This window comes from Chiloscyllium plagiosum, chromosome 2 (assembly GCF_004010195.1).
Source record: "Chiloscyllium plagiosum isolate BGI_BamShark_2017 chromosome 2, ASM401019v2, whole genome shotgun sequence".
Lineage (NCBI taxonomy): Eukaryota > Metazoa > Chordata > Chondrichthyes > Orectolobiformes > Hemiscylliidae > Chiloscyllium > Chiloscyllium plagiosum.
The window spans coordinates 89,544,597-89,570,699 of NC_057711.1; the positions used below are offsets into that span (position 1 = coordinate 89,544,597).

The 26,103-nt window shown below is 40.9% G+C and overlaps 1 protein-coding gene across 6 annotated transcripts in view; it reads right to left on the reverse strand.

The window, feature by feature from the left end:
• The window catches only part of LOC122561773 (semaphorin-4D-like), a 217,384-nt gene that overhangs the window by 71,298 nt on the left and 119,983 nt on the right, over positions 1-26,103 (reverse strand). For 4 of the 6 annotated variants that reach the window (XM_043713948.1, XM_043713910.1, XM_043713930.1 and 1 more), the window contains one exon: positions 16,976-17,288. In XM_043713948.1, the coding sequence (XP_043569883.1) occupies positions 16,976-17,063 (88 nt within the window). In that variant the 5' untranslated portion in view covers positions 17,064-17,288. Of the gene's footprint in view, positions 1-16,975; positions 17,289-17,465; positions 17,533-19,702; positions 19,818-26,103 lie in introns of those variants that run through there. The other 2 variants (XM_043713921.1, XM_043713938.1) reach the window with 2 other exon arrangements.

The following is a 26,103-nucleotide window of genomic DNA, read 5'->3' on the forward strand; positions in this document are numbered from 1 at the left end:
TTCCAAGTATGGTGACGGCGAGCACGAGAGGGCATAGCTTTAAATTGAGGGATGATGGATTTAGGACTGATGTCAGAAGTAGTTTCTTTACTCAGAGAGTAGTAAGGGTATGGAATGCATTGCCTGCAACGGTAGTAGATTCGCCAACTTTAAGTACATTTAAGTTGTCATTGGACAAGCATATGGACGTACATGGAATAGTGTAGGTTAGATGGGCTTCAGATTGGTATGACAGGTCGGCGCAACATCCGAGTGCCGAAGGGCCTGTACTGCGCTGTAATGTTCGATGTTCTATGTTCTATGATAGTCAAGTTATATTGTATGATGAATTAAAATATTGCCAATACAGTAGATGGGATGTAGGTTAATTTCACTCATATGCAGCACAGATGCAGAAGTCAATTGAAATAAGTCAGGCACTTACTATAGCGAGTACAGTGATGTGTGACACTGTAAGCTTTAGTGGAAGACAGGTAGTCAGTGCACCTCCGCACTGTGATGTGATTCAGTTTGCAGTGTTCCAAATTCAATCCTTTACAAACCAGAGAATTGTTGTAATACAGAATGCCATGTGACAATCGCTCCTGCATCAGCTCTCTAAATGAACAATTCACCAGTCATTCCTTCATCATAGAATCACAGAATCCCTACAGTCTGGAAGCAGGCCATTCAGCCCATCAAGTAGATTTAGATTTAGATTAGATTACAGTGTGGAAACTGTAATCTAATCTAAGTTGTCAGCACTTCTAAGAGCATCCCTCCTTTACCCCTGTAACTCTTCATTTCCCATGGTTAATCTGCCTAGCCTGCACAATCCTGGTCACTACAGGGCAATATAGTAAGGCCAGTTCACCTAATCTGCATATCTTTGTTCTGTGGGAGGAAACTGGAGGCACCCGAAGGAAACCCACGCACACATGGGGAGAAAGTGCAAACTCCACGCAGACAGTCGCCAGAGACTGGAATCAAACCGGATTCCTGGTGCTGTGGGCAGCAGTGCTAACCACTGAGCCACCATGCCAGCTCTAAAAATCCTTCTACCTAAAACCTTTTCTTCCTTTGAAAATAATTTGATTTCCTGTGAATGCCTTAACTGAATCCAACTCCACCACTCTCTTGGACAGCGGAGTCCCTCAAGCTTAACCACTCAAGTAAAATAGTTTGTTTTGGAGAGTTGCAACAAAATGACAAAAGATTAAATTCATAAAATACAGTCACAGGATTTACAATTCTGTCAATTTGACTACAAATCTTCAGATAATTGGAGAAAAGATCCATCTAGGCCAGTAATGTGGAGCCTACTTCCAAGTGGGAGTGATGAATAGAGTTTGCCTTTGCACTGGCAGGGAACAAGAACAAATTTGAAAGCATGAGAATGATGAGCCAAATAGCCTGCCCTGTGCTGTAACTCTTCAAATATTTGCATGCTTAAAAAATATAAACACATCTCATGAAGAATATGATGATTGATATTCCCAAAAACATAAGAAATGTGGTGAGAATTTCTCACCACAGAAGGGGGAAGCTGTTATTTAAACTGTATATTCTATGGGGGCAGCATCAAGACAATGAAGGGGCACATCTGTTCCAGGATAAACAAATCTCAACAGTGAATACAGTGGCACTAATCAGCTGTGCAGCTGGAGCAGAGAATTACAACAGAAAAATATCTAGTTACTTAAATTGGCCACAAGAGCAAATTCCATCTAAACTGTGGTTAGCACTGCTGTCTCAGCGCCAGGGACCCAGGTTCAATTTCAGCCTTGGGCGACTGTCTGCGTGGAATTTCCATTCTCCCAGTGTCTGGATGGGTTTCCTCGGGAGCCCCAGTTTCCTCTCTCAATCAAAAGATGTGCAGGTTAGGTAAATTGGCAATGGTAAATTGTCCATAGTGTTCAGGGATATGTAGGTTAGGTGCATAATGCAGGGGTAAATATAGAGCAATAAAGGTAGGGGAATGGGTCTGGGTGGGATACTCACCGGAGGGTCGGTGTGGACTTGTTGGGTCGAATTGCCTGTTTCCACACTGTAAGGAGTCTAATCAATTTCCTTTCTAATCGAGACAAAGATAATCTATTTAAATTGGAATGACTTTACTTTCAAAATTAACAATTTAACCTTTTTGGTAATATAAGAAATACCAATCTCCATGGAGAACAACATTAATTGTGACTTTTAAAAAAAATAATCCCCCCCAAACAGATTCCTGTACCAGGCACAGAACTTTGTCTTTTGTTCTCAGTTGATTGAAATACCAAGTTTCGTATGTGCTCTTTCTGCCACAGCTGTGTTTCTTTTAACAATGTAAATGGTTGCTTTCAATTTGTTGCCAAGCAGCACTTAAAGATGCGTTCACAGAAAAACACATTGGTATTATGCAAAATGTCTTGAGGTCAAAAGGAGAGGACAAGGGAAAGTTCAAGTTAAACTGATAGCCCAAGCCCAGTATGATATAACTGTCCACGAATTAGCAAAGTAGAAGTATTTTTTCCCTCTCCCAGTGCTTTGTGCAGTCTAGAATTCAAAAGCAGGATACACTATTAGCTAAAAAGGCACCATGATCATAAACTCTCAATCACCAATGTAGAGCAGCACGCTTTTATTCCTCACAGATATTCTTGCAGGTTAAACTTAAAAAGGTTATTTTGCTCATTACTAAAAACTCATGCCAACACACAAAAATATTCTGTTTGTCCTCAATGTTGTAGGAGGAGCTTATTGTGAACAAATTGACAATGTGTTTCCTACATTTGAAATGTTGCCACTGTTGCATTAAGACTGCCATTGATGTAACATCCTTTGAAATATTCAAAAGATGCTATATAAAGCAATGTTAGTCTCTTCAGTAGTCTGGATCCGTTCTTTTCTTATACTTACGACTAAAACTGACTGTCTTAAATGGAATATAAAGCAACACAACAATATTTTCACAGCACCTTTTAAGGGAGTTTAACACATTAAATTCTGGTTGTGGAATATCTGGATACAACAAGGGGTGGGATAGGCAGGAACCTCATTGAAATTTTTAAAACTTATTTGGCTGTGCACTTGGTGTATCACAACCTATAAGGTATATATCAAAAACTGGAAAATACAAGTCAGGCTGGCTTTACTTCACAAGCATAATGAACCAAATAGCTTCTGTGTACAGTTTAGCTCAGGACCCTTGAAGTTGCACACAGTTGACTGAGGCCTTGATGTCAAGAGCTGTCACTCTCCTCACCTTTGGAGTTCAGCACTTTCGTGCATGTTCGAACCAAGGCTGTATTGAATTCAGAAGCTGAGTGGCTCTGGTAGAACCCAAACTGGGCATCACTGAGCAGGTTATTGCTGAGCAGGTCCTGCTTGATAGTGTGTTGATGACACCTTCCATCATATGATCTTCTTCAACAAGTTGTTAATAAATGTTCTGAATAGTTGAAACATTATTTCTCTTTTACAAAACCATGCTTGATTGCACTGTGATTTTCTAAATGTCCTACTACTACTAGTACTTTCGTAATTAATTCTGGCATTTTTCCCAATGACTTAATATCTCTGCTGTGCATTTATCATGTTACAATGCTTATATCCCTGAATAAAGTTATTCTCTAAGTTACTTAATTCAACAACTTTTGAGGCAGTTTTTTTTCAATAAAGCTATTTACAGTTTTAGTCCACTGAGTCATTAATGTTGAAGAAAAAATGAATTAATTTTTTTTAAAACTTATGAAGTTAGTTGAACCATTTTAATTGCAACACCTCAGGAAAGTAGGTGTCTTGACAATGCTTCTCTTACCATTTAAGATCTTGAAACAGTAGCTTAGTTTTCTTTCCTTGAAAGCAAACATCACTGCACTCTGTTTGGATGAACTCAGTAGACCCCCTAACACAGCTATTGGAAACAGTTAGCCTGCCAAGAATTCCTTCCGTGACAGGGCACAAACCTACCTCATTACGCTCAATGTGCATTCATGACACACATATGGTTCAGAGTCCTCTCACATTTAAATAGTATTTAGAATTCCTAGAGCTCAAATCATTGATAAACATATTCACAGGGACATGTTGAGTAAATGCAGGGAAAGGAATTCTTGATCTAGTATGTGAATAAACAAAAAGAGTTTCTATATAATATAATATTAAATTATGAGACTAAGATGGTGGTCAATTTGAAGGTGAAGTAACTTCATTTCGCACCAGGTACCAAATGGGAATAACAAGAAAAAGTAAAGATTAAACCAAAAAGATATTAAAAATGATAAAACCTTAGCAATTTATAAAGATCAAAATTCCAAGATATGTTTTGAAAATATTGTAAATGAATTAAATGACAAATAAAAGCTTAAAAAGGAATTAATTGTTCTCATATTCCTTTGGGTTCCTTTCAATCACATAAAATGGTCTTGTAAACAGTAAACACTGCAAACTACAGGTTTTGTACTGTTGTTTTCATCTCTTGTAAATTAAGCTTTATGATTTTTAAGAATGTTCTAGTGTTTCATTTACAGCCAGGGATGAACAGAAGCTCTAGCTCTAAAATTACCCTACTATAACTGACAGAGGAATAATATACAAATTGATTTTGCACAAATCTAGAGAAAACCAGGACATGTTTGCATTTAATGCAAACTAAGTGTAAGGCACACAAATCAGAATGACATTGCCAAATTGATCCAGACCAGAAAATCTGCTATGCCAACAGCAATTGGTGTCTCTACGGATTCATACTGTCAGTCAGTGAACATGTAGGGTCAGAGGTAACCAACCCTTTCTGTGGTATAAGTACAAATAATGGGTTTACATCAATCCTGGGAAAATCACCAATATGAATATCACTAGGAATTACTGGGAAGGCAAGACAACCAGCTAACAGGAAACACATGGAAACATTAACAAAAACAAGACAATGCTGATAGCATGAGTTAAAACAGTTTGCTAAACAATTTCTTAAAGTAATGACAAGTCAAAATTAAATGCTTGAAGTGGGGATAAAAACCTGTAACTATAAAATTAGAATCTATAAGTAATAATGCTATCATTTACACTGTAAAGATTAATCAAAACATGTAAAGTTTCCTTTCAATGATTCTAATTGAGCTCCACTTTATTGTAAACCTGCAGAAAACTGGAGCATGAGTCAGAAATAAATGAACAGATAACACATGATGTCATGATGAATAAAGAAAAAATGGTGAAATCATTCTAAACTGGCAAATTATCCCAACAAATTCAGATTTTTAAAAACCTAATGTGCTTCTGTAATTAAAGAAAACAAAGTTTGGAAGCACTGAGCTCTATCAGAAAATTGCAAGAAACACTGAAGTGTGGCAACCAGCATGATGGAATTATATAATGAAAATATCACTTCCAGTTTTGCAAAATTTAAAATTAAAATACTAGCACAAGCATTGAATCAATGCTTTATACAGCACAGAAAGAGACTCCTCAGGCCATTGTCTCATCAAATATCTGTCTATTCTAATTCAATTTTCCAGAACTTGGCCCTCAGCATTGTATAGGTAAAAACAATGACTGCAGATGCTGGAAACCAGATTCTGGATTAGTGGTGCTGGAAGACCACAGCAGTTCAGGCAGGTCCACGCACCCCTACAACCCACCCTCCCACCTTCCCCGGCCACCGCAGAAACTGCAAAACCTGTGCCCACACCTCCTCCCTCACCTCCATCCAAGGCCCTAAAGGAGCCTTCCACATCCATCAAAGTTTTACCTGCACATCCACTAATATCATTTATTATATCCGTTGCTCCCGATGCAGTCTCCTCTACATTGGGGAAACTGGACGCCTCCTAGCAGAGCGCTTTAGGGATCATCTCCGGGACACCCGCACCAATCAATCAATCACACCGCCCTGTGGCCCAACATTTCAACTCCCCCTCCCACTCTGCCAAGGACATGGAGGTTCTGGGCCTCCTTCACCTCCACTCCCTCACCACCAGATGCCTGGAGGAAGAACGCATCATCTTCAGCCTCGGAAGACTTCAACCCCAGGCCATCAATGTGGACTTCAATAGTTTCCTCATTTCCCCTTCCCCCAAGGTTCTCTGCCTTTATTCCTGATGAAGGGCTTTTGCTCAAAACGTCGATTTTACTGCTCCTCAGATGCTGCCAGAACTGCTGTGCTCTTCCAGCACCACTAATCCGGAACCTCAGCATTATATGTTATGGCATTTAAAGTGCTCCTCTAAATAATTCTTAAAAGTCTCGAGGGCCTCACTCTTCTACCACTCCTTTAGGCAGTGAGTTCGAGATACACACTACACACCAGGTGAAAAAAAAAGATTCTTCAAATCACTTCTAAACCTCCTCCGCCTTACCATAAATTCTGTCCCTTGGTCATTGACCCGTCTACAAAGCAGGAGGTTTTCTCCCTATGTCTGTGTCTATTCTCCTGATTAGATTTAGATTAAATTAGATTCCCTACAGTATGGAAACACTCCCTTCAGCCCAACAAGTGCACACCGACCCTCCGAAGACTAACCCACCCAGACCCACTCCCCTACCCTATATTTTCCCCTGACTAATGCACCTAACACTATGGACAATTTAGCATGGCCAATTCACCTGAGGGAACCGGAGCACCTGGAAGAAACTCACACAGACACTGGGAGAATGCGCAAACTCCACACAGATAGTCACCTGAGGCGGGAAGCGAGCTCGGGTCCCTGGTGCTGAGAGACAGCAGTGCTAACCACTGAGCCACCGTGCCGTTCTCTATCAATGCCCCTCAGAATGTTGTACATCTGAATCAATCAGAATCCTCCTCAGCCTTCTCCACTCTAAAGAAAACAAGCCCACCCGATCTCCTCTCTTTTCATAGCCAAATCGCTCCAGCACAGGCAATAACCTGGTGAAATCTCTTCTGCACCCTCTCAAGTGCATGTACATTCTTCATATAGGGTGATGACCAAAATTCCACACAGCACTCCACTGTGGAGTGAACGAACATTATATAAAACTCCATCACAATCTCGTTGCTCATGTATTCAATGCCTTCACGAATAACAGCAAATATTGCAGCTACCCTCTTAACTATCTCACCTACAAGCCCTGTTGAATTCAATAATCTACAGACATGCATACCATGATCCCTCTGTTCCTCTCCTTACTTGGGTCCTCCCATTCAATGTGTATTCCCTTGCCTTGTTGGTTCTTTTCAGGATTAAATTCTATTTGCCACTGTTCAGCTCATCTGACCAACCTCTAAATATTGTGTATATTGCACCACAGTCTAAGGTTTTCTTACTTGCTATTTACCACACCACGATTTTCAGGTCATTGGTGAACTTATTGATCATACCTCCTTCTTTCACATCATAGAGTCATACAGCACAGAAACAGACCCACCCAATCGATGCTAACCATAATCCCAAACTAAACTGGTCCCACCGGCAAACATTTCTTATCCATGTACTTACCGAAATGTCTTTTAGACATTGTAACTGTACCCACATTCACCACTTCCACTGGAAGCTCATTCCACACATGAACCACTCTTGGGGGAAAATAAAATATGCCCCTCATGTCTTTTCTAAAATCTTTCTCCTCTCACCTCAAAAATATGCTCCTCAGTTTTTAAATGCCCTACTCTAGGGAAGACACCTGCCATTTACCTTATCTATGCACCTCATGATTTTATAAACTTCTTTAAGTTCATCCCTGAACTTCCTATGCTCCAGTTAAAAACGTCCCAATCTATCCAGCCTCTCCTTACAACTCAAACAATCCAGTCCTAAAAACATCCTGGTAATTTTTCTCTGAACTCTCTCCAATTTTATAATATCCTTCCTATAACAGGGTGACCAGAACTGGACACAGTACACCAGAACAGGCCTCACCAATATCCTGTACAACCTCAACATAACGTCCCAACCCCTATACTCAAGGGTCTGAGCAATGAAGGCAAGTGTGCTAAATGTCGTAACCACCCTATATGTGATGCAAACTTCAAAAATTATGTACCTGAGCCCCTCTGTCTCTCTGTTCTACAACACTACCCAAGGCCCTACTTTTCATTGTACAACCTTGCCCTTGTTTGTTTTATTAAAACACAATCCCATGCATTTATCAAAATTATCTGCCACTGCTCAGCCCATTGATTCAATTGATCAAGATCTCTTCATAAATTGTTAATAAACTTCTTCACTATCCACTACATCACCAATCTTTGTCCCATCCACAAACTTCCTGACCATGCCTTCTACATTCTAATCTCAACGAGAAACAAAATTGGACCTAGCACCCAAGCCATGTGAAACACCATTAGTCACAGGCCTCCATTCGAAAAAACAACCCTCCATCATCACTGTCTCCTGCTGGTAAGCCCATTTTGTATCCAACTGGCAAGTTCACCCAAAATCCCATATGATCTAATTTTGCTAAATTAGTCTACAATGCGGAACTTTGTCAAAAGCATAACTAAAGTCCAAGTAAACAATGTCTACCACTCTGCCCTCAATCTTCTTGGTTACTTCCTCAAAAGAAATTTTACTTGTCCCAAAACGTCAACTTTGATTTGTTTCCGCAGATGCTGCCAGACCTGCTGAACCTTTTCAGAATGTTTGGTTTTTGTTTTAAATTATGACATATTGGTAAGTGTGGATATACAAGAGGGATCTAGAGGTCTTTCTACACCAGTCAATAAAAGGTGAACAGGCAGGTATAGCAAGCAAGTAGGGTAGCTGTTTGATTAGATTAGATTCCCTCCAGTACGGAAACACGCTCTTTGGGCCAACAAGTTCACACTGACCCTCAGAGGAGTAACCCACCCAGACCCATTCCCCCTACCATACATTTACCCCTGACTAATGCACCTAACATTATGGGCAATTTAGTATGGTTAATTCACCTGACCTGCACATCTTTTGAAATCATGGAAGGAAACCAGAGCACCCAGAGGAAATCCACGCAGACACAGGGAGAATGTGCAAACTCCACACAGTCAGTCACCCAAAGTGGGAACTGAACCTGGATCCCCGACGCTGTGAGGCAGTAGTGCTAACCACTGAGCCACCGTGCTGCACCAAACATTTTATGGGGAATCTTTAATTTTCCAAATATTGACTGGAAATACTATAGTTTGAATACTTTAGATGGGTCAGTTTTTGTCTAATGTGTGCAGGATGGTTTCCTGACACAGTATATAGACAAGCCAATAAGGGACGAGGCCACATCGTACTTGTTTCTGGATAATGAACAAGACCAGATGAGCACTTTAGTGATAGTGACCACAATTGGGTTATGTTTACTTCAGTGGTGGAAAGGGATAGGTATATACTGGAGGGCAAGTGTTATTGCTGGGGGAAAGGCAGTTATGATGCAATTAGGCAAGATCTGGATGTATGTTTGCTTGCTGAGCTGGAAGGTTCATTTTCATGAAAACGAACCTTCCAGCTCAGTGAGCAAACCTCCATCCAGAACCTCAACCTGAGTTATAAATCTTTTCAAAACTCATTAGCCAAGATTTAGGATGCATAGGATGGGGAAGGAAACTACAGGGGATGGGCACAATTGAAATGTAGAGCTTATTCAAGGAACAGCTACTGTGTGTAATTGATAAGTATATACCTGTCAGGCAGGGGGAAAGTGGTCAAGTGAGGGAGCAGTGGTTTACGAAAGAAGTTAAATCTCTTGTCAAGAGGAAGGCGGCGGCTTATGTTAGGATAAGACGAGAAGGCTCAGTTACAGCGCTTGAGGTTAGCCAGGAAAGACCTAAAGAGAGAGCTAGGAAGAGTCAGGAGGGGACATGAGAAGTCATTGGCAGATAGGATCAAGAAAAACCCTAAAGCTTTTTATAGGTATGTCAGAAATAAAACAATGACTGGAGTAGGATTAGGAGCAATCAATGATAATAGTGGGAAGTTGTGCGTGGAGTCTGAGGAGATAGGGGAAGCGCTAAACGAACATTTTTTTGTCCGTATTCACACAGGAAAAAGACGAGTTGTTGAAGAGAATACGGAGATACAGGCTACTAGACGAGATGGGATTGAGGTTCATAAGGAGGAGGTGTTAGCAATTCTGGAAAGTGTGAAAAAAAAAGTCTCCTGGGCCGGATGGGATTTATCCTAGGACTCTCTGGGAAGCCAGGGAGGAGATTGCCAAGCCTTTGGCTTTGATTTTTATGTCATCATTGCATACAGGAATAGTGCCAGAAGACTGAAGGATAGCAAAAGTTGTTCCCTTGTTTAAGGAGGGGAGTAGAGACAACCCTGGTTATTATAGAGTAGTGAGCCCTACTTTGGTTGTGCATAAAGTATTGGAAAAGGTTATAAGAGATGGGATTTATAATTATCTAGAGAAAAATAAGTTGATTAGGGATAGTCAACATGCTTTTGTGAAGGGTAGATCATGCTTCACAAACCTGAGTTCTTTCAGCTGGTGAGCAACAGGTGGATAAGGGTAAAGCCACTGATGTGGTGTATATGGACTTCAGTATGGTGTTTGATAAGGTTCCCCTCAATAGGCTATTGAATAATATATGGAGGCATGGGGTTGAGGGTGATTTAGCAGCTTGGTTCAGAAATTGCCTAGTGAAAGAAGACAGAGGGTGGTGGCTGATGGGAAATGTTCATCCTAGAGCTCAGTTACTAGTGGTGTACTGCAAGGATTGGTTTTGGGGTCACTGCTGTTTGTCATTTATAAAAATGACCTGGATGAGGGCATAGAAGGATGGGTTAGTCAATTTGCGGATGACACTAAGGTCAGTAGAGTTATGGATAGTGCTAAAGGATATTGCAGGTTACAGATGGACAGAGATAAGCTGCAGAGCTGAGCTGAGAGGTGGCAAATAAAGTTTAATGAGGAAAAGTGAGAGGCAATTCACTTTGGAAGGAGTAACAGTAATAAAAAGAGTACTGGGCTAATGGTAAGATTCTTGGTAGTGTAGAAGAGCAGACAGATCTCTGTGTCCATCTACATAGGTTCCTGAAAGTTGCCACCTAGGTTGACAAGGTTGTTAAGAAGGCATACAGTGTGTTAGCTTTTATCAGTAGAGGGAATGGGTTTCAGAGCTATTAGGTCATGCTGCAGCTGTGCAAAACACTGGTGCGGCCGCACTTGGAGTATTGCGTACAGTTTTGGTCATTGCATGATAGGAAGGATGTGGAAGCTTTGGAAAGGGTGCTGAGGAGATTTAGTAGGATGTTGCCTGGTATGGAGGGAAGATCTTATGAGAAAAGGCAGAGGGATTTGAGGCTGTTTTCATTAAAGAAAAGATGGTTGAGAGGTGACTTTATTGAGTCATATAAGATAATCAGAGGGTTAGATAGGGTGGCTAGCGAGAACCTTTTTCCTTGGATGGTGATGGTTAGCAAGAGGGGAACATAACTTTATATTGAGAGGTGATAGATATTAGGACAGATGTCACAGGTAGTAGTTTCTTTACTCAGAGTAGAAGGGTGTGGAACAGCTGCAGATCTGTAGTAGACTCACCAACTTTAAGGGCATTTAAATGGTTATTGAATAAACATATGGATAAAAATGGAATAGTGTTTGATCCTGGGTGCCCAGAACATTATCGGAGTCTCTAGATTATTAGTCTAGTGAGAATACCACTAGGCCATCATCTCCCTATGAGGTGCACATGAAAAAATATGTCTTCTCTTAGAGATTAGTCAATCTGTGGGATTTGCGACCACAGAAGAGAGTGGAGACCGGGTTACTGAGTATATTCAAGAGTGAGACAGATAATTCTTTTTACATATTAAAAGGCACCAAAGGGTATGGAAAGAAAGTAGGAATGCGCTGTTACAATACAATCATACTCAATGGCGTAGCAGGCTTAAGGACAAAATATTCGAATGGATCCGTACCGATCCTTCTACGGCATCCTATCCAGACCCACTACTGCAACACTAAACCTATTCCTGTAACCCTGCATTCACTATGGTTAATCCATCTAGCCGCACATCCCTTGACACTATGGGGCTTTTAGCATGGCCATCCATCTAATCTACATGTAACGTTTGGATTGTGATAGGAAACCAGGGTACTTGGCGAAAACCCACGCTGAAGTACAGAAAATGTGCAAATCCAACATAGACAGTCACCCAAGGCTGGAACTGAGCCTGGATCCCTGGGAGGCAGCATTGCTAACCACTGAGCTACTGTGCCGCCAAAATCCCTATTCCTAGTTTCTATATTTAGACAAAATGTAATACAATACAATACAGCACAGGAACAGGCTCTTCTACCCATAAAGTCTGCATTGATTCCTAACCCTTATTTTGATTTACTACTTATTGCCATGCATGGCTTCGATCTCTGTTCGCCTCCCATGAGTCTATCAAGATGTGCTTTGCTTCCACAAACTCCATTGGCAGTGTATTCCAGATATCCACCATTCTCGGTATGAAACATTTTTCCTGCACTTCTTTCGTATTCTTTTCCCCCTCTCACCTTAAACCTGTGTCCTCTTGTAGTTAAACTGTCCACTCTGGGGGAAAAAAACACTTCTGAGTATCAACCTTAACTATGCCTCTCAATTTTGAAGACCTCTATCAGGTCACCCCTTAGCCTGTCTTTCCAGTGAAAACAAATCAGAGTTTATCCAACTTCTCCTCATAACTAAAACCTTCCAGACCAGGCAATATCCCTGCATTCTCTCCAAAGTATCCATGTCCTTCTGGTAGTGTGGTGACCGAAGTGTATGCAACATTCCAAATGTGATCTAACTAAAGTTTTGTACGGCCATTACAATTTCCCAGTTTTTAGATTCAATGCCCCAGCCAATGAAGGCAAATGTGCTGGATGTCTTCTTGACCATCTTATCCACTTGTGTTACAACTTTCAGAGATCTGGGTACCCGTACACCAGGATCCCTCTGTATGTCAATGCTCCTAAGGGTTCTGCCATTTCTTGTATAATTCACACTTGAATTTTAACTTCTAAAATGCATTACCTCATATTTGTTTGGATTAAACTCGATCTGCCATTTCTCTGCCAAATCTGCAATCTATCTATATCCCTCTGTATCCTTTGACAACCCCATCCTCCAATCTGCAACTCCATCAATTTTGGCGTCATCTGCAAACTTACTAATCAGACCACCTGCATTTTCCTGCAAATTATTTGTGTACATTACAAACAACAAAGGTCCCAGCAGTGATCCCTGCAGAACATGGCTAGTTACTGATCTCCATTCCGAAAAGCACCCTTTCACCACTACTCTATGACCAGCCAGTTTTGTATTCATCCAGCCAGCTCACCCCGGATCTCATGAGACTTCATCTTTTGTACCAGGCTGCTATGAGGTACCTTATCAAATGCTTACCAAAGTCCATGTAGACAACATCCACTGTCCTTCCCTCATCAATCACTCTTATCACTTCCTCAAAAACCTCAAACAAATTAGTGAGATGTAATGACCTTCTCTGCACAAATCCATGCTGCCTACTGCTAAAAAGTCTATTCGCTAATGAGAGACTTAAGCGCAAAGGTCCATTCCAGCACATCTCTACAGACATTAAGAGAGATTAAGACCAAAGATTGTGAAAACAGAACACTTATACTGGATTAACAGCACAGAATCTTTAGTCTCAGTCTCTCTCTGTACCAGTCTTGCACTCTGACCCCAGATTGACAAAGACACTCCTTACCTCAAAGAGAGTACACAGAGACAATTGTGTTTCCTTCTTAGTATCCTCACTCATGATTGGCACATGGTGCTGGAGGTGCCATTACAAAACACTTATTGGAAGTACGTGGGAATCAGCCATGATCAATTCATGGCGGGGCCAGAGGCTTATTCCTGGTTGACATATTTATAACTTTTCAGCACAAAATAGTTACAGTGGAAGATGCTCTAGCCCAGCATGATTAGAAGCAGCTCTTAAAATTGAGCTGAAATTTTAAAGGCTGCCAAAAGGGAAGTGGCTTGCTGAACAACAAAAAAGATTCCAATCTGTTCTACTAAAACTGAGAGGGGAAATGCCCTTGACAAGCCTCATTGTATTAAACATAGCTCGTTCGCACATAGTCCCAGTGCTACAAGCTAGTGAGGGTACAAACAGGAGGATAGAGCAGATAAATGCGTTGCTGAGGAGCTGATGCATGGGAGAAGGGTTCACATTTTTGGATCAATGGAATATCTTCTAGGGTAGAAGTGACCTATACAAGAAGGATGGATTGCACTTGAATTGGAAGGTTACCTCAGATTACAATAGGATCTTAATCAGATGGGCTAATGGGCTGAAGAGTGGCAGATGGAGTTTAATTTAGATAAATGCAAGGTGTAGCATTTTGGAAAAGCAAATCAGAGCAGGACTTATGCACTAAATGGTAAGGTGCTGGGCAGTGCTGCTGAACAAAAAGACCCCTTGCAGTGCAGGCTCATAGCTCCTTGAAAGTAGAGTCATAGGTCGATAGGATAGTGAAGAAGGGGCTTGATATGCTTTCTTTTATTGATAAAAGTATTGAGTAAAGGAGTTGGGAGGGAGAATGTAAGGATTGCAGATGCTGGAGATCAGAGTCGAGAGTGTGGTGCTGGAAAAGCACAGGAATCTGATGAAGGGCTTATGCCTGAAACATCGATTCTCCTGCCCCTCAGATGCTGCCCGACCTGCTGTGCTTATCCAGTACCACAGTCTCGACTATAGGAGTTGGGAGGTTATGTTTGGATGGCTGTGCAGGATGTTGGTTAGGCCACCTTTGGAATATTGCATGCAATTCTGGTCTCCTTCCTATCGGATGTTGTGGAACTTGAAAGGGTTCAGAAAAGATTTACAAGCATGTTGCCAGGGTTGGAGGATTTGAGCTGTAGGGAAAGGTTGAATAAACTAGGGCTGTTTTCCCTGGAGTGTCGAAGGCTGAGGAGTGACCTTATAGAGGTTTATAAAATCATGAGGGAAATGGATAGGGTAAATAGATGGTCAGTCTTTTCTTTGGGGTGGGGGAGTCTAGAACTCGAGGGCATAGGTTTAGGGTTAGAGGGGAAAAGTTATAAAAAGGGACCTAAGAGAAAATTTATACACACAGAGGGTGGTGTGTGTATGGAATGAGCTGCCAGAGGAAGTGGTGGAGGCTAGTACAATTGCAACATTTAAAAAAGGTATCTGGATGAGTATACCAATAGGAAGGGTTTAGAGGGATATGGGTCAAGTGCATGGCAAATGGGACTAGATTAGGTTGGGATATCTGGTCGACATGGAAAAGTGGACTGAAGGGTCTATTTCTGTACTGTACATCGCTATGACTCCAATGGGAAGGATGTCTCTACGTTAATGCTACAGTTAAGATAGGGTACATGCACCTCTAAGGCTAAGGAAATTTGGCATGCCAACAATGACTCTTATCAATTTTTATAGATGCATCAAAGAAAACATCCCTTCTGAATGCATCACAGCTTCATATGGCAAATGCTCTGCACAAGACCACAATAAATTAGAGTTGTGAACACAGCCTAGTCCATCATGAAATCCAGCCTTCCTTTTGCTTACTCAGTTTATAATTCCCCACTGCCTTGGGAAACCGGCCAACCCAGGTATACTCTCTTTCACCTACTTCCAGTGGGCAGAAGATACAAAAGCTTGAAAACATATCAACAGATTTAAGAACAGCGTCTTCCCTGATATCAAACTTATGAATGGACCTCTCATATACTAGAGTTCATCTTTCTCTGCACTTTCTCTGTAGCTGTAACACTATATCCTGCATTCTATTACCCTGCTGTATTTATATAAGGTATGATTTGTAATTTTGTAGGCAATACAATACTTTTTACTGTATCTCCGTACACGCGACAATAATAAATCAAATCAAAATTGTCAACTACATGGCATTTGTTTGGGAGATCTCAATTCAGTCTGAATAAACATGGACACTCAGCAGAAAACCATCCCTAAAATGACACCAATTTGAATTTTTTAATAATTATTTTTGTATAGGCACTGGCAAGACTTGCATTTATTGCCCATGCAAGTTGCCGTTGAACAGAATGGCTTTCTATGCCATTTCCAAGAACAATCAATAACCACGTTGTTTAGAGTCTGGAATCATATGTAGGCCAGACAAGAATAGCTGGTTTCCTTTCACGTTAAAAGAATCAGATTTTTTTTTTTAAAAAAACAATGGATATCTGGTTTTCATTAACTAATTTTTACTTCTAGTCCAGTGAGATTAACTTCTGCCACAGAGGCAGGCTATAAGAAACTACAGAGGGAAATGGAAAAATAAATGGTGCACAAATGTGATAGATAATTTTCTAAGGTTGAAGCTGAGGTACATTCTCAGCTTATGGATAGGTAATATCTGATTTAGCAGCATTCGATACCAACTCTGAGTGCTGGGAAATGATGTTCTTCCTATCTCCAGCACCAATTCCCAGCACTGTTCTTAACTAGTTTAGAGTAAGAATTAAGAATTAAGAATTGAGAGAACAAGTTCATTTCACTTTGAAGGAGAATGTAAAGAAAGGCAAGAATGGGAAGAAAATAATTTAGTTCATCGAAATTCATGCCTTCGCATAGCCTTAATCAAGTCAGTCAGCCTTTAACTGTCCTTTATGAACATGTTTGACTCCAACAACTGGTTAAATGACTCTTCATTTTCAAAATCATTTTGTAAACGCACCTTTAAAAATAGTAAAGGCAAAGTTACAGAGCTGGCAATTTACTGTAGTAAGATCAAGACAGTAGATGTACTTTTAACTAAGTCCATCTACCTCACCGATACTCTCCCTACTAAAGAAATTCTGACAGGAGGAGGAAAGGAGACTTAAAAGTATGAAAATAAAAGGGAACAGGAACAACATTCAAAACATATATAGTGTAACATTGTCAATAAACATCGAGATGATTGAAAGATCTTACCTTTCTAAAATAAATGGCGCTAATTTAACAACAGTGTGACTCCAGGCCTGCAAAACCTTTTCTTAAAAAAGAACTTTTCTCAGCATTACACAATTTCTGGGCGCTAAAGAACTCAAACTAACATTACATGCCTTTTTTAAAAAAAGAGAATCTGATATTATGAATCTTACCTCCATATTGCCAACACATCCTTGGAATAACTGGGTCTGACCATGCAGCCGAAAGATGAAGAACCAGGTACAATATTACAGATGGCATATTCAACCTTATCCTGTGGAAGCTTTAGATTTGTCAAAAGATGGAAATATCCAGGAACTCAAAAAAATGTGCGTAGTTAGTCAGTCATTTCGAGCATGAGAAAAAATGATGAGCCAATGATTGAAAACATAGGTATGCATTAAATGAGCTGGTCACAACTGATGTAACACTTGCATGTCTTGCAAATCTTCCTGAAACTTTGAAGTGTGGCTCCAAAATGCAGACCTGTGGGTTGGGCATGGCAAGGGGAGAAAAAGAGAACCCATGTTAACATTAAGAATTCTTTTCAAAGAAGTCATTCACAAATACTTAATTTAGAAAAATACACTAGTAAGCTGTTATTTATTAAAATTATTTGCTGCACATTCATGAAATAAATATAGCTAATCTCCCTCTTCTCACCAATCTTTGTTCTTTCTTCTGTGAATGCCTTCACTTCCTCAGCTAACAGTTGTCTGCTGGTATTGGCGTGTTGACTGCAAGGTTGCCAGATCACAGCTAAGCCTGATCCAATTTTCACCCTGATGTCTCCACGAGTACTGGATAATGATCAATATCAGAACTTTGACTTCCCTTCTCTAAACCAGAAATGTACAGGCACCACTAAAGGTTCACTGACTGAGAATAGCTAACAGAGATTGGACCTTGAGCCCTCTAGTTATTCACTGGTAAAACTTGCTCATCTATCGCTATAAGAATGTCATCTTGTAAAACTTTCTTACTGACCATGCAATCTTTTGGCAACAGCACCCAATCTAAAAGGTATACAGTAATCAAGCCAGAGGAAGTGGAGGAGGCTGGTACAATTATAACATTTAAAAGGCATCTGGATAGAAATACGAATAGGAAGGGTTTAAATGGATATGGGCCAATTGTTGGAAAATGGGACTAGATTAATTTAGGATCTCTGTTCAGCATGGACAAGTTGGACCGAAGGGTTTGTTTCCGTGCTGTATATCTCTATGACTTTATGTTGCAAGTGTTACCCTTGCAGTGCACATTTAACTCTTTAAGAACATGGTTAATTAAACCAGGCGGTACTAAAGTGATTAAAATGAAGAGGACACTTAACTTAAGGAATTTTTAAGTCACTATTCTAGGCACACGGATGCTTATTTTGACGTATCCAAAGAAATCAGCTTCGAAATCTCACCATCAGAATAATAATCTCAAAAGTTCTTAAATTCCATTTAGAGAGAAATTTTCAAATTTCTGGTCAATGTTTGAAACAGCATGCTACCTCCCGTACATTATGACATTATCAGTAGTTTTCTAAATAAAAAGTGAATTGAACGGGAACTGATTGCCAAAGCAGAAAGCAGGGTTGGAGACTGAAGCTCGATAACAGACAACACTACAATCCAAAGCAACGGTCAAATAATTCTATTTCCAAAATCGCATAGAGTCAAATTATATAATTCAACATTTCAATCATTGAATCCTTACAGTGTGGAAACAGACCATTTGGCCCAACAAGTCCACACCAACCCTCTGAAGAGTAACCCATGTAGACGCATTCCCCTACCCTATTACTGTACATTTACCCCTGACAAATGCACCTAACCTACACATCCCTGAATTCTATAGGCAATTTAGCATGGCCAATTCACCTAAACTGCACATCTTACTATTGTGGGAAGATACTGGAGTACTCGGAGAAAACCCATGCAGACAAGAGGAGAATGTGTAAACTCCACATTGGCAGCTGCCTGAGCCTGGAATAGAACCCAGCTCCCTGGCGCTGTGAGGCAGCAATACTAATCACTGAGGCTAAACCAGAGGCCATTCATGATGGTATGATTTTGCTATTAAAAACTTAGGTATATTGTTAAAGCTCTCTCAGATTTACAATTTCTATTTTTAATTGGATCATCTTCTTATTGCGTTCAGCAAGAACATTTTCAACAGATCCTCTGAACAATTGAAATGGATTTACTAAAATAACTCTTTGCCTACTGCTGCTAACTTTCTGTCAGCCTAAGCACATCAATCAGATTCCCCTTAATTTTGACGCTCTGCATACATGTATTAAACTGCATAGTACGTATTTTTTTTAAATTCAAGCTTTTCTCCACTTTTGTTCTTCAATGTTCAATTTACTTATCACAAGCATTACAGATACTATTTATTTAGAGCAATAGATATCTGTTAACAGGATCTTTAAAAAAAACTGGAAAACAAGATCTTTTGCCGATTCTGTTTGTTTGCACTTCTCTGAATTTCATCTAATCTGTAGATTCTGATTATTTTTTAAAAATGACTGCAGTAACACCAGAAGAATGCAAGGCAGCTACCCAAGCAACATAAATCAAAAATACTGTGAAAGAGCTTGCTGCAACACTGGAAAAGATTGCAAAATCTGCTCTGCAAACAGGATAAATTTAAAGTCATTCAAAAATTGTTCTTATCTGGAAGTGGCTAATATTCTACTGGTTTTGAACTTATTAGAATTTACATTTATCCTCAGTAAAAAATACATAGTTTTGGAACAAGTTAGAATGAGGCAGTGAGTCACAGGTGCAAATAAAATCTACAATCTTGAGACATAAAAATGGATTTACTGGGAAATGGAACAAAACATCAATACAACTTAAGCACAGAAGAGGAGTTAGTGAAACACACAAAAGACATTTTCTCACCGATTTTTTCATGTTCTCGTATAAACAACTTTAACGTTTCAAGTAGCAGCAAAGCGAAATTAAATAATTAACTCAGCAGTAACGCAAAACAACCAACAATTTAGTACCTAACTCATACAGTGAGCAGCTTCAAAATATAAGCCTTTAGTAACCCTTGAAACAAACTTCAACGGATATGGTTGACCCAATGGGGTGTTACTCCAAACGGCACAGGAAATGTCTTATATCTGAACAGTGTGTAAATTAACTGTCGACAGTGTGTTAGGTATTTGGTCTTCGTATAAAGGATTAACTTTTTTTTTCTATTTATAATTTCAATATCAGTTAGCCAGTGTTAGAGGAGGAGTTTATTGTTAGAAATTCAAGGTCAATTTTGCAGACTCTGTTGGATTGCAGCATAAAAGGGGTGAGTAATCTGCATCCCTCCACTGCAACTGCCAACCATATGTTCATAAATCAGTTTGAGCTCTCAATTTCACCCAGTCACCTAAACGTGAAAACAATACTGTAGCAGAGCTGGTGAAGGAAAGAGGCTGTGAAACTAAAGAAACATGAGAAAATGCTGTGGTTGTGCAAGACCACAGACTTAACAGAAAAGGAAAATTACACTTTAAAACAATCCAGCTCTTGAAATTCAAACACACAATTAATGAATAGTATCCTAGATTTTTTTAAACAAAGATCCAGTTTAAATTTCCGTTCCTGTTACACGCATGGTAATTTTACCATAGCACTTTTCTTTGATAAAATAAATGCCTTCATTAAACAATGTGTAAAGTGACACTACCACCACCTGTAAACACACAATGCTTCAAAAGTGAATGTAACAAGATTGCTAGAGTTGTGTGCAACTGCATTAGCATTTCATGCTATATGAAGTTCCATATTTCAAAATAGCCTTTTTGTTTAAAAATGAATAAAAGCAGTTCAAATCAATTAACAGGACATTATCAGACAAATTTCAATACTGAGCCACATGAGGAGACATTAGATCAGGTGATCAAAAGTCTAGTCAAAAAAAGCTTTAACAAGCATCTTAAAAATGAGGAGATGGTGCAAAGGCAAAGCCGAGGCTATCCAGAGTTTAGGGTCCTGGCAAAAAGGGTTGTTGACAACAAATTTAAAGGATAGGAACAGAACTTAAAGGAAGGGAAATTCTAATAACATCAGCTAATGTCAGGGCCAAGAAAGTATATTCACTTATTAAAATAATAAAGCAAGCAAGCAGTAGCCCTAGTGAACAGGAACAGACCAAAAAGCGTACAATGGGAGGAGACTAGAGAGGTAAAAGAAAGTTGCAAGCTCACTGCTAGGAAGAAGAAACTTAGGTGAAGTTTGGCCTGGTGAACTACAGAAAGGGAAAAACTCAGGAAGCAGCTGAACAGATGGTCTTAATCTTAGCAATAAATATGAATATACCACAATCACCTTTTCGAGCATGTTCACATCATCATGAGATGGTTCAAGAATATTAAATGATGAACACTTTCCTGAAATGGTTAGCAAGTGTCTATAAAGTACTTAATCTCATCTCGAAACTAAAATAACAGCATTCGGCACCACTTCCAGGTCTATTATCGTTCATAAATATTCCTGTCTCTTAGCACAAGATTAGCCATTGTATGAAAATCATAACACCTACCAGCACAAGCCGATGCAACCAGACACTTGGAGCTCTGCAATTCATCCAAGACTCTGGTACTTTCTATATTGTTGAGCATTTCATTAAGCTCTAATACACTTAATTTACACTGCTCTTTTCATGAAAACCTTTCCAACCAAATATTACATTGCCAAAGGTTTTACACTGGTGCATCACACCCAACGGGCTGAAGGGTCTACTTCTGTTTCTACATTTTATGGTCTCACGGAAATTAATTAGTGTTCTTTTTTCTTTTACTCAGCCAATTTGGTATCCATGTCATCGAGCATAGAACATTACAGTGCAGTACAGGCCCTTCAGCCCTCGATGTTGCGTGGACCTGTGAAACTAATCTGAAGCCGACCTAACCGACCTTATTCCATTCTCATTCATATTCCTATCCAGTGACCATTTAAATGCCCTTAAAGTTGGCGAGTCTACTACTGCTGCAGGCAGTGCGTTCCATACCCCTACTACCCTAAGTAAAGAAACTACCTCTGACATCTGTCCTTTGCTATCACCCCTCAATTTAAAGTTATGTTCCCTCATGCTAGCCATCGCCAGAGGAAAAAGGCTCTCACTGTCCACCTGATCTAATCCTCTGATTATCTTACAAGTCTCAATTAAGTCATCTCTCAATCATCTTCTCTCTAACGAAAACAGCCTCCATTCCCTCAGCCTTTCCTCATAAGACCTTCCTTCCAAACCAGGCAACATCCTACTAAATCTCATCTGAACCCTTTCCAAAGCTTCCACATCCTTCCGATAATGCGGTGACCAGAACTGCACGCAATACTCCAAGTGCAGCCGCACCAGAGTTTTGTACAGCTGTAACATGACCTCATGGCTCTGAAACTCAAGCCCTCTATTAATAAAAGCCAGTACACCATATGCCTTCTCAACAACCCTATTAACCTGGATGGCAATTTTCAGGGATCTATGCACATGGACACCAAGATCTCTCTATTCATCTACACTACCAAGAATCTTACCATTAGCCCAGTACTCTATATTCCTGTACCTCCTTACAAAATGAATCACCTCACACTTTTTTGCATTAAACTCCATTTGCCAACTCTCAGCCCATCTCTGCAGCTTATCTTTCTCCTTTGTGACCTGCAACATTCTTTAGCACTATCCACATCATACCTACCTCAGCATCATCCACAAATTTACTAACCCATCCTTCTACAGCCTCATCCAGGTAATTTATAAAAATGACAAATGATAGTAGACCAAAAGCAGATTCTTGCAGTACACTGCTAGTAATTGAACTCCAGGATGAATACTTCCGACTAACTACCACTCTATATTCTTTCAGCTAGACAATTTCTGATCCAAATCGCCAAATCATCCTCAGCCCCATGTCTCCGTATTTTGTGCTATAGCCTACGTGGGGAACCTTATCAAATGCTTTACTGATATCCATATACACCACATCAGACGCTTTACCCTCATCCACCTATTTGGTCACCATCTCAAAGAGCTCAATACATTTTGTGAGACATGACCTACTCTTCACAAAACCATGTTTACTATCCCTAATCAACTTGTTCTTTTCTAGATGATTATAAATCCTCTCTCACAACCCTTTGCAACACTTTACCCACAACCGAAGCAAGGCTCACAGGTCTATATTTACTACGGTTGTCTTGACTCCCCTTCTTGAACAAGGGAACAGCATTTGCTATCCTACAGTATTCCGATACTATTCCTGTAGGCAATGGCGACGTAAAGAGCAAAGCCAAAGGCTCGCAATCTCCTCCCTGGCTTCCCAAAGAATCCTAGGATGAATCCTATCCGGCCCAGGGGACTTATCTATTTTTACACTTTCCAGAATTGCTAACACCTCCTCCTTATGAACCTCAATCCTACCCAGTCTAGTAGCTTGTATCTCAACATTCTCCTTGACCATATTTTCTTTTTCTCGTGTGAATACTGATGAAAAGTATTTATTTAGCGCTTCCCCTATCTCCTCTGATTCCACGCACAATTTCCCACTACTATCCTTGATTGGCCCAAATCTTACTCTCGTTATTCCTGACATACCTATAGAAAGCCCTAGGGTTTTCTTACATCCATTCGCCAATGACTTCTCATGTCCCATGCTGGCTCTTCTTAGCTCTCTTTAGGTCTATCCTGGCTAACTTGTAACTCTCAAGTGCCCTAATTGAGCTATCACATCTCATCCTAATATAAGCCTTCATCTTTCTCTTGATAAGAGATGCAACTTCCTTAGAAAACCACAGCTCCTGCGCTCGTCAACTTCCTTCCTGCCTGACAGGTGCATACTTATCAAGGACCCTCAGTAGCTGGTCCTTGAATAAGCTCCACATTTCAACTGTGCCCATCCCCTGCAGTTTCCTTCACCATCCGATGCATCCCAAATTTTGCCTAACCGCATCATAATTATCTTTTCCCCAGCTATAACCCTTGCCCTGCGGTATATACCTATCCCTTGCCATCATTAAAAGGCCAAAGAGTCTGTTTCCATGCTGTTCATCGCAATGACTCTATAACCGAATTGTGGTCACTATCACCAAAGTGCTCACCTACCTCCAAATTTAACACCTGGCCGGGTTCATTACCCAGTACAAAATCCAATGTGGCTTTGCCCCTTGTTGGCTTGTCTACATACTGTGTCAGGAAACCCTCCAGGACACATTGGAGAAAAGCTGACCCATCTAAAGTACTTGAACTACAGTATTCCCAGTCCATACCTGGAAAATTGAAGTCCACCATAACAACTATCCTGTTACTCTTGCTCCTATCGAGGATCATCTTTGCTATCCTTCCCTTTACATCTCTGGAATTATTCGGAGGCCGATAGAAAACTCCGAACAGGGTAACTTCTTTTCTGTTTCGGAAAACAGCCCATACTACCTCAGTAGATGTGTCCTCAAGCGTCCATTCTACAACTGTAATACTGTCCTTGGCTAACAATACCACACTAGCCCCCTCTTTTGCTATTTCCTCTGCTCTTACTGAAACATCTAAATCCCAGAACATGCAAAAACCATTCCTGTCTCTGCTCTACCCAGGTTTCTGAAATGGCCACAACATCAAAGTCATGTACCAACTCATGCTGCAAGTTCACCCACCTTATTCCAGATGCTCCGGACGCTGAAGTAGACACACTTCAAACCCACTTCTTGCTTGCCGGTGCCTTCTTGCGACCTTGAAACTTTAGTTCTGACCTCACTATTCTCAACCCCCCTGTATACTCAAACTACAATTTTGGTTCCCATCCCTCGTCACCCCTGAACCTTTTTCCAGGTGCTGTAACTTTGTTGACATGTCCGCATGCAGCACCTTACTAAAATGACTTTTGGAAGTCCATAGGCGAAAGTGAGGACTGCGGATGCTGGAGATTAGAGTCAAGAAGGTGGGGCTGGAAAAGCACAGCAAGTCAGGCAGCACCCGAGCAGCAGGAGAATAGACATTTCGGGTAAAAGCCCTTCATCAGGGATGAGGCTCTGAGTCGAGGGGGTGGTGAGATAAATGGGAGGGGAGTGAGGCTGGGGGAAGATAGCTGAGAATGCGATTGGTAGATGGAGGTGGGGGTAATCGTGATAGGTTGGAGAGCAGGGTGGAACGGATAGGTGGGAAGAAAGATGGACAGGTAGCACAGGTCATGAGGGCAGTGCCATGTTGGAAGTTTGGAATTGGGATAAGGTGGGGGGAGGGCAAGTGAGGAAACAGACGAAATCCACATTGATGCCGTGGGGTTGGAAGGTCCTGAGGCGGAAGATGAGACATTCTTCATCCAGGCATCAGATGATTAGGGAGTGGTGATGGAGGAGGCCCCTGCATGTTCTTAGTGGAGTGGGAGGGGCAATTGAAGTGTTTGGCCATGGGGCAGTGGGGTTGGTTGTTGCAGGTTTCCCAGAGATGTTCTCTTTTGGAAATCCATGAACACCACCTCAACAGCATTACCGCCAATCTTCTATTACATCAAAAGAATTAGATTAGTTAAATAAGATTTGCCTTTTAAAAATGCATCATTGCTTACATTAAATTAACTATAGACATTCAATGGCATTTCCTTTGCCAAATCCCCACTATCAACATCTATTGACCAGCAACTGATCTGGACAAGCCATTTAAACATTATGGCCACCCGTGTTGGTCAGAAGCTCGGAATTCTGCAATAAGTAACTCATCTCCAACTTTTCAAAACTGGTCTATCACCTATATGGGTTGAAAAGAGTGGTGCTGGAAAAGTGCAGCAGGCCAGGCAGCATCTGAGGTGCAGGAGAATCGATGTTTCGGGCATAAGCCCTTCTTCAGGAATGAGGCTGGTGTGCCAAGTGGGCTGAGATAAAAGGGGGGGGGGTGGGGGGGCGCTGGGAATACGATAGGTGGAAGGAGGTGAGGGTGACAGTGATAGGCCGGAGAGGTCGGGAAGAGGATTGAAGGTCAAGAGGGTAGTGCTGAATCCGGGGGTTGGGACTGAGATAAAGGTGGGGGGAGGGGAAATGAGTAAGCTGAAGAAATCTACATTCATCCCGTGTGGTTGGAGGGTTCCTACGTGGAAGATGAGGTGCTCTTCCTCCAGGCTTCGTGTGGCCAGGGTCTGGCGATGGAGGAGGCCAAGGACCTGCATGTCCTTGGCAGAGTGGGAAGGGGAGTTAAAGTGTTCAGCCACGGGGCGGTGCGGTTGGGTTGGTTGGTGCAGGTGTCCCTGAAATTTTCCGCAAATAGGCGGCCTGTCTCCCCAATGTAGAGGAGACCACATTGGGTGCAGCGGATACAGTAA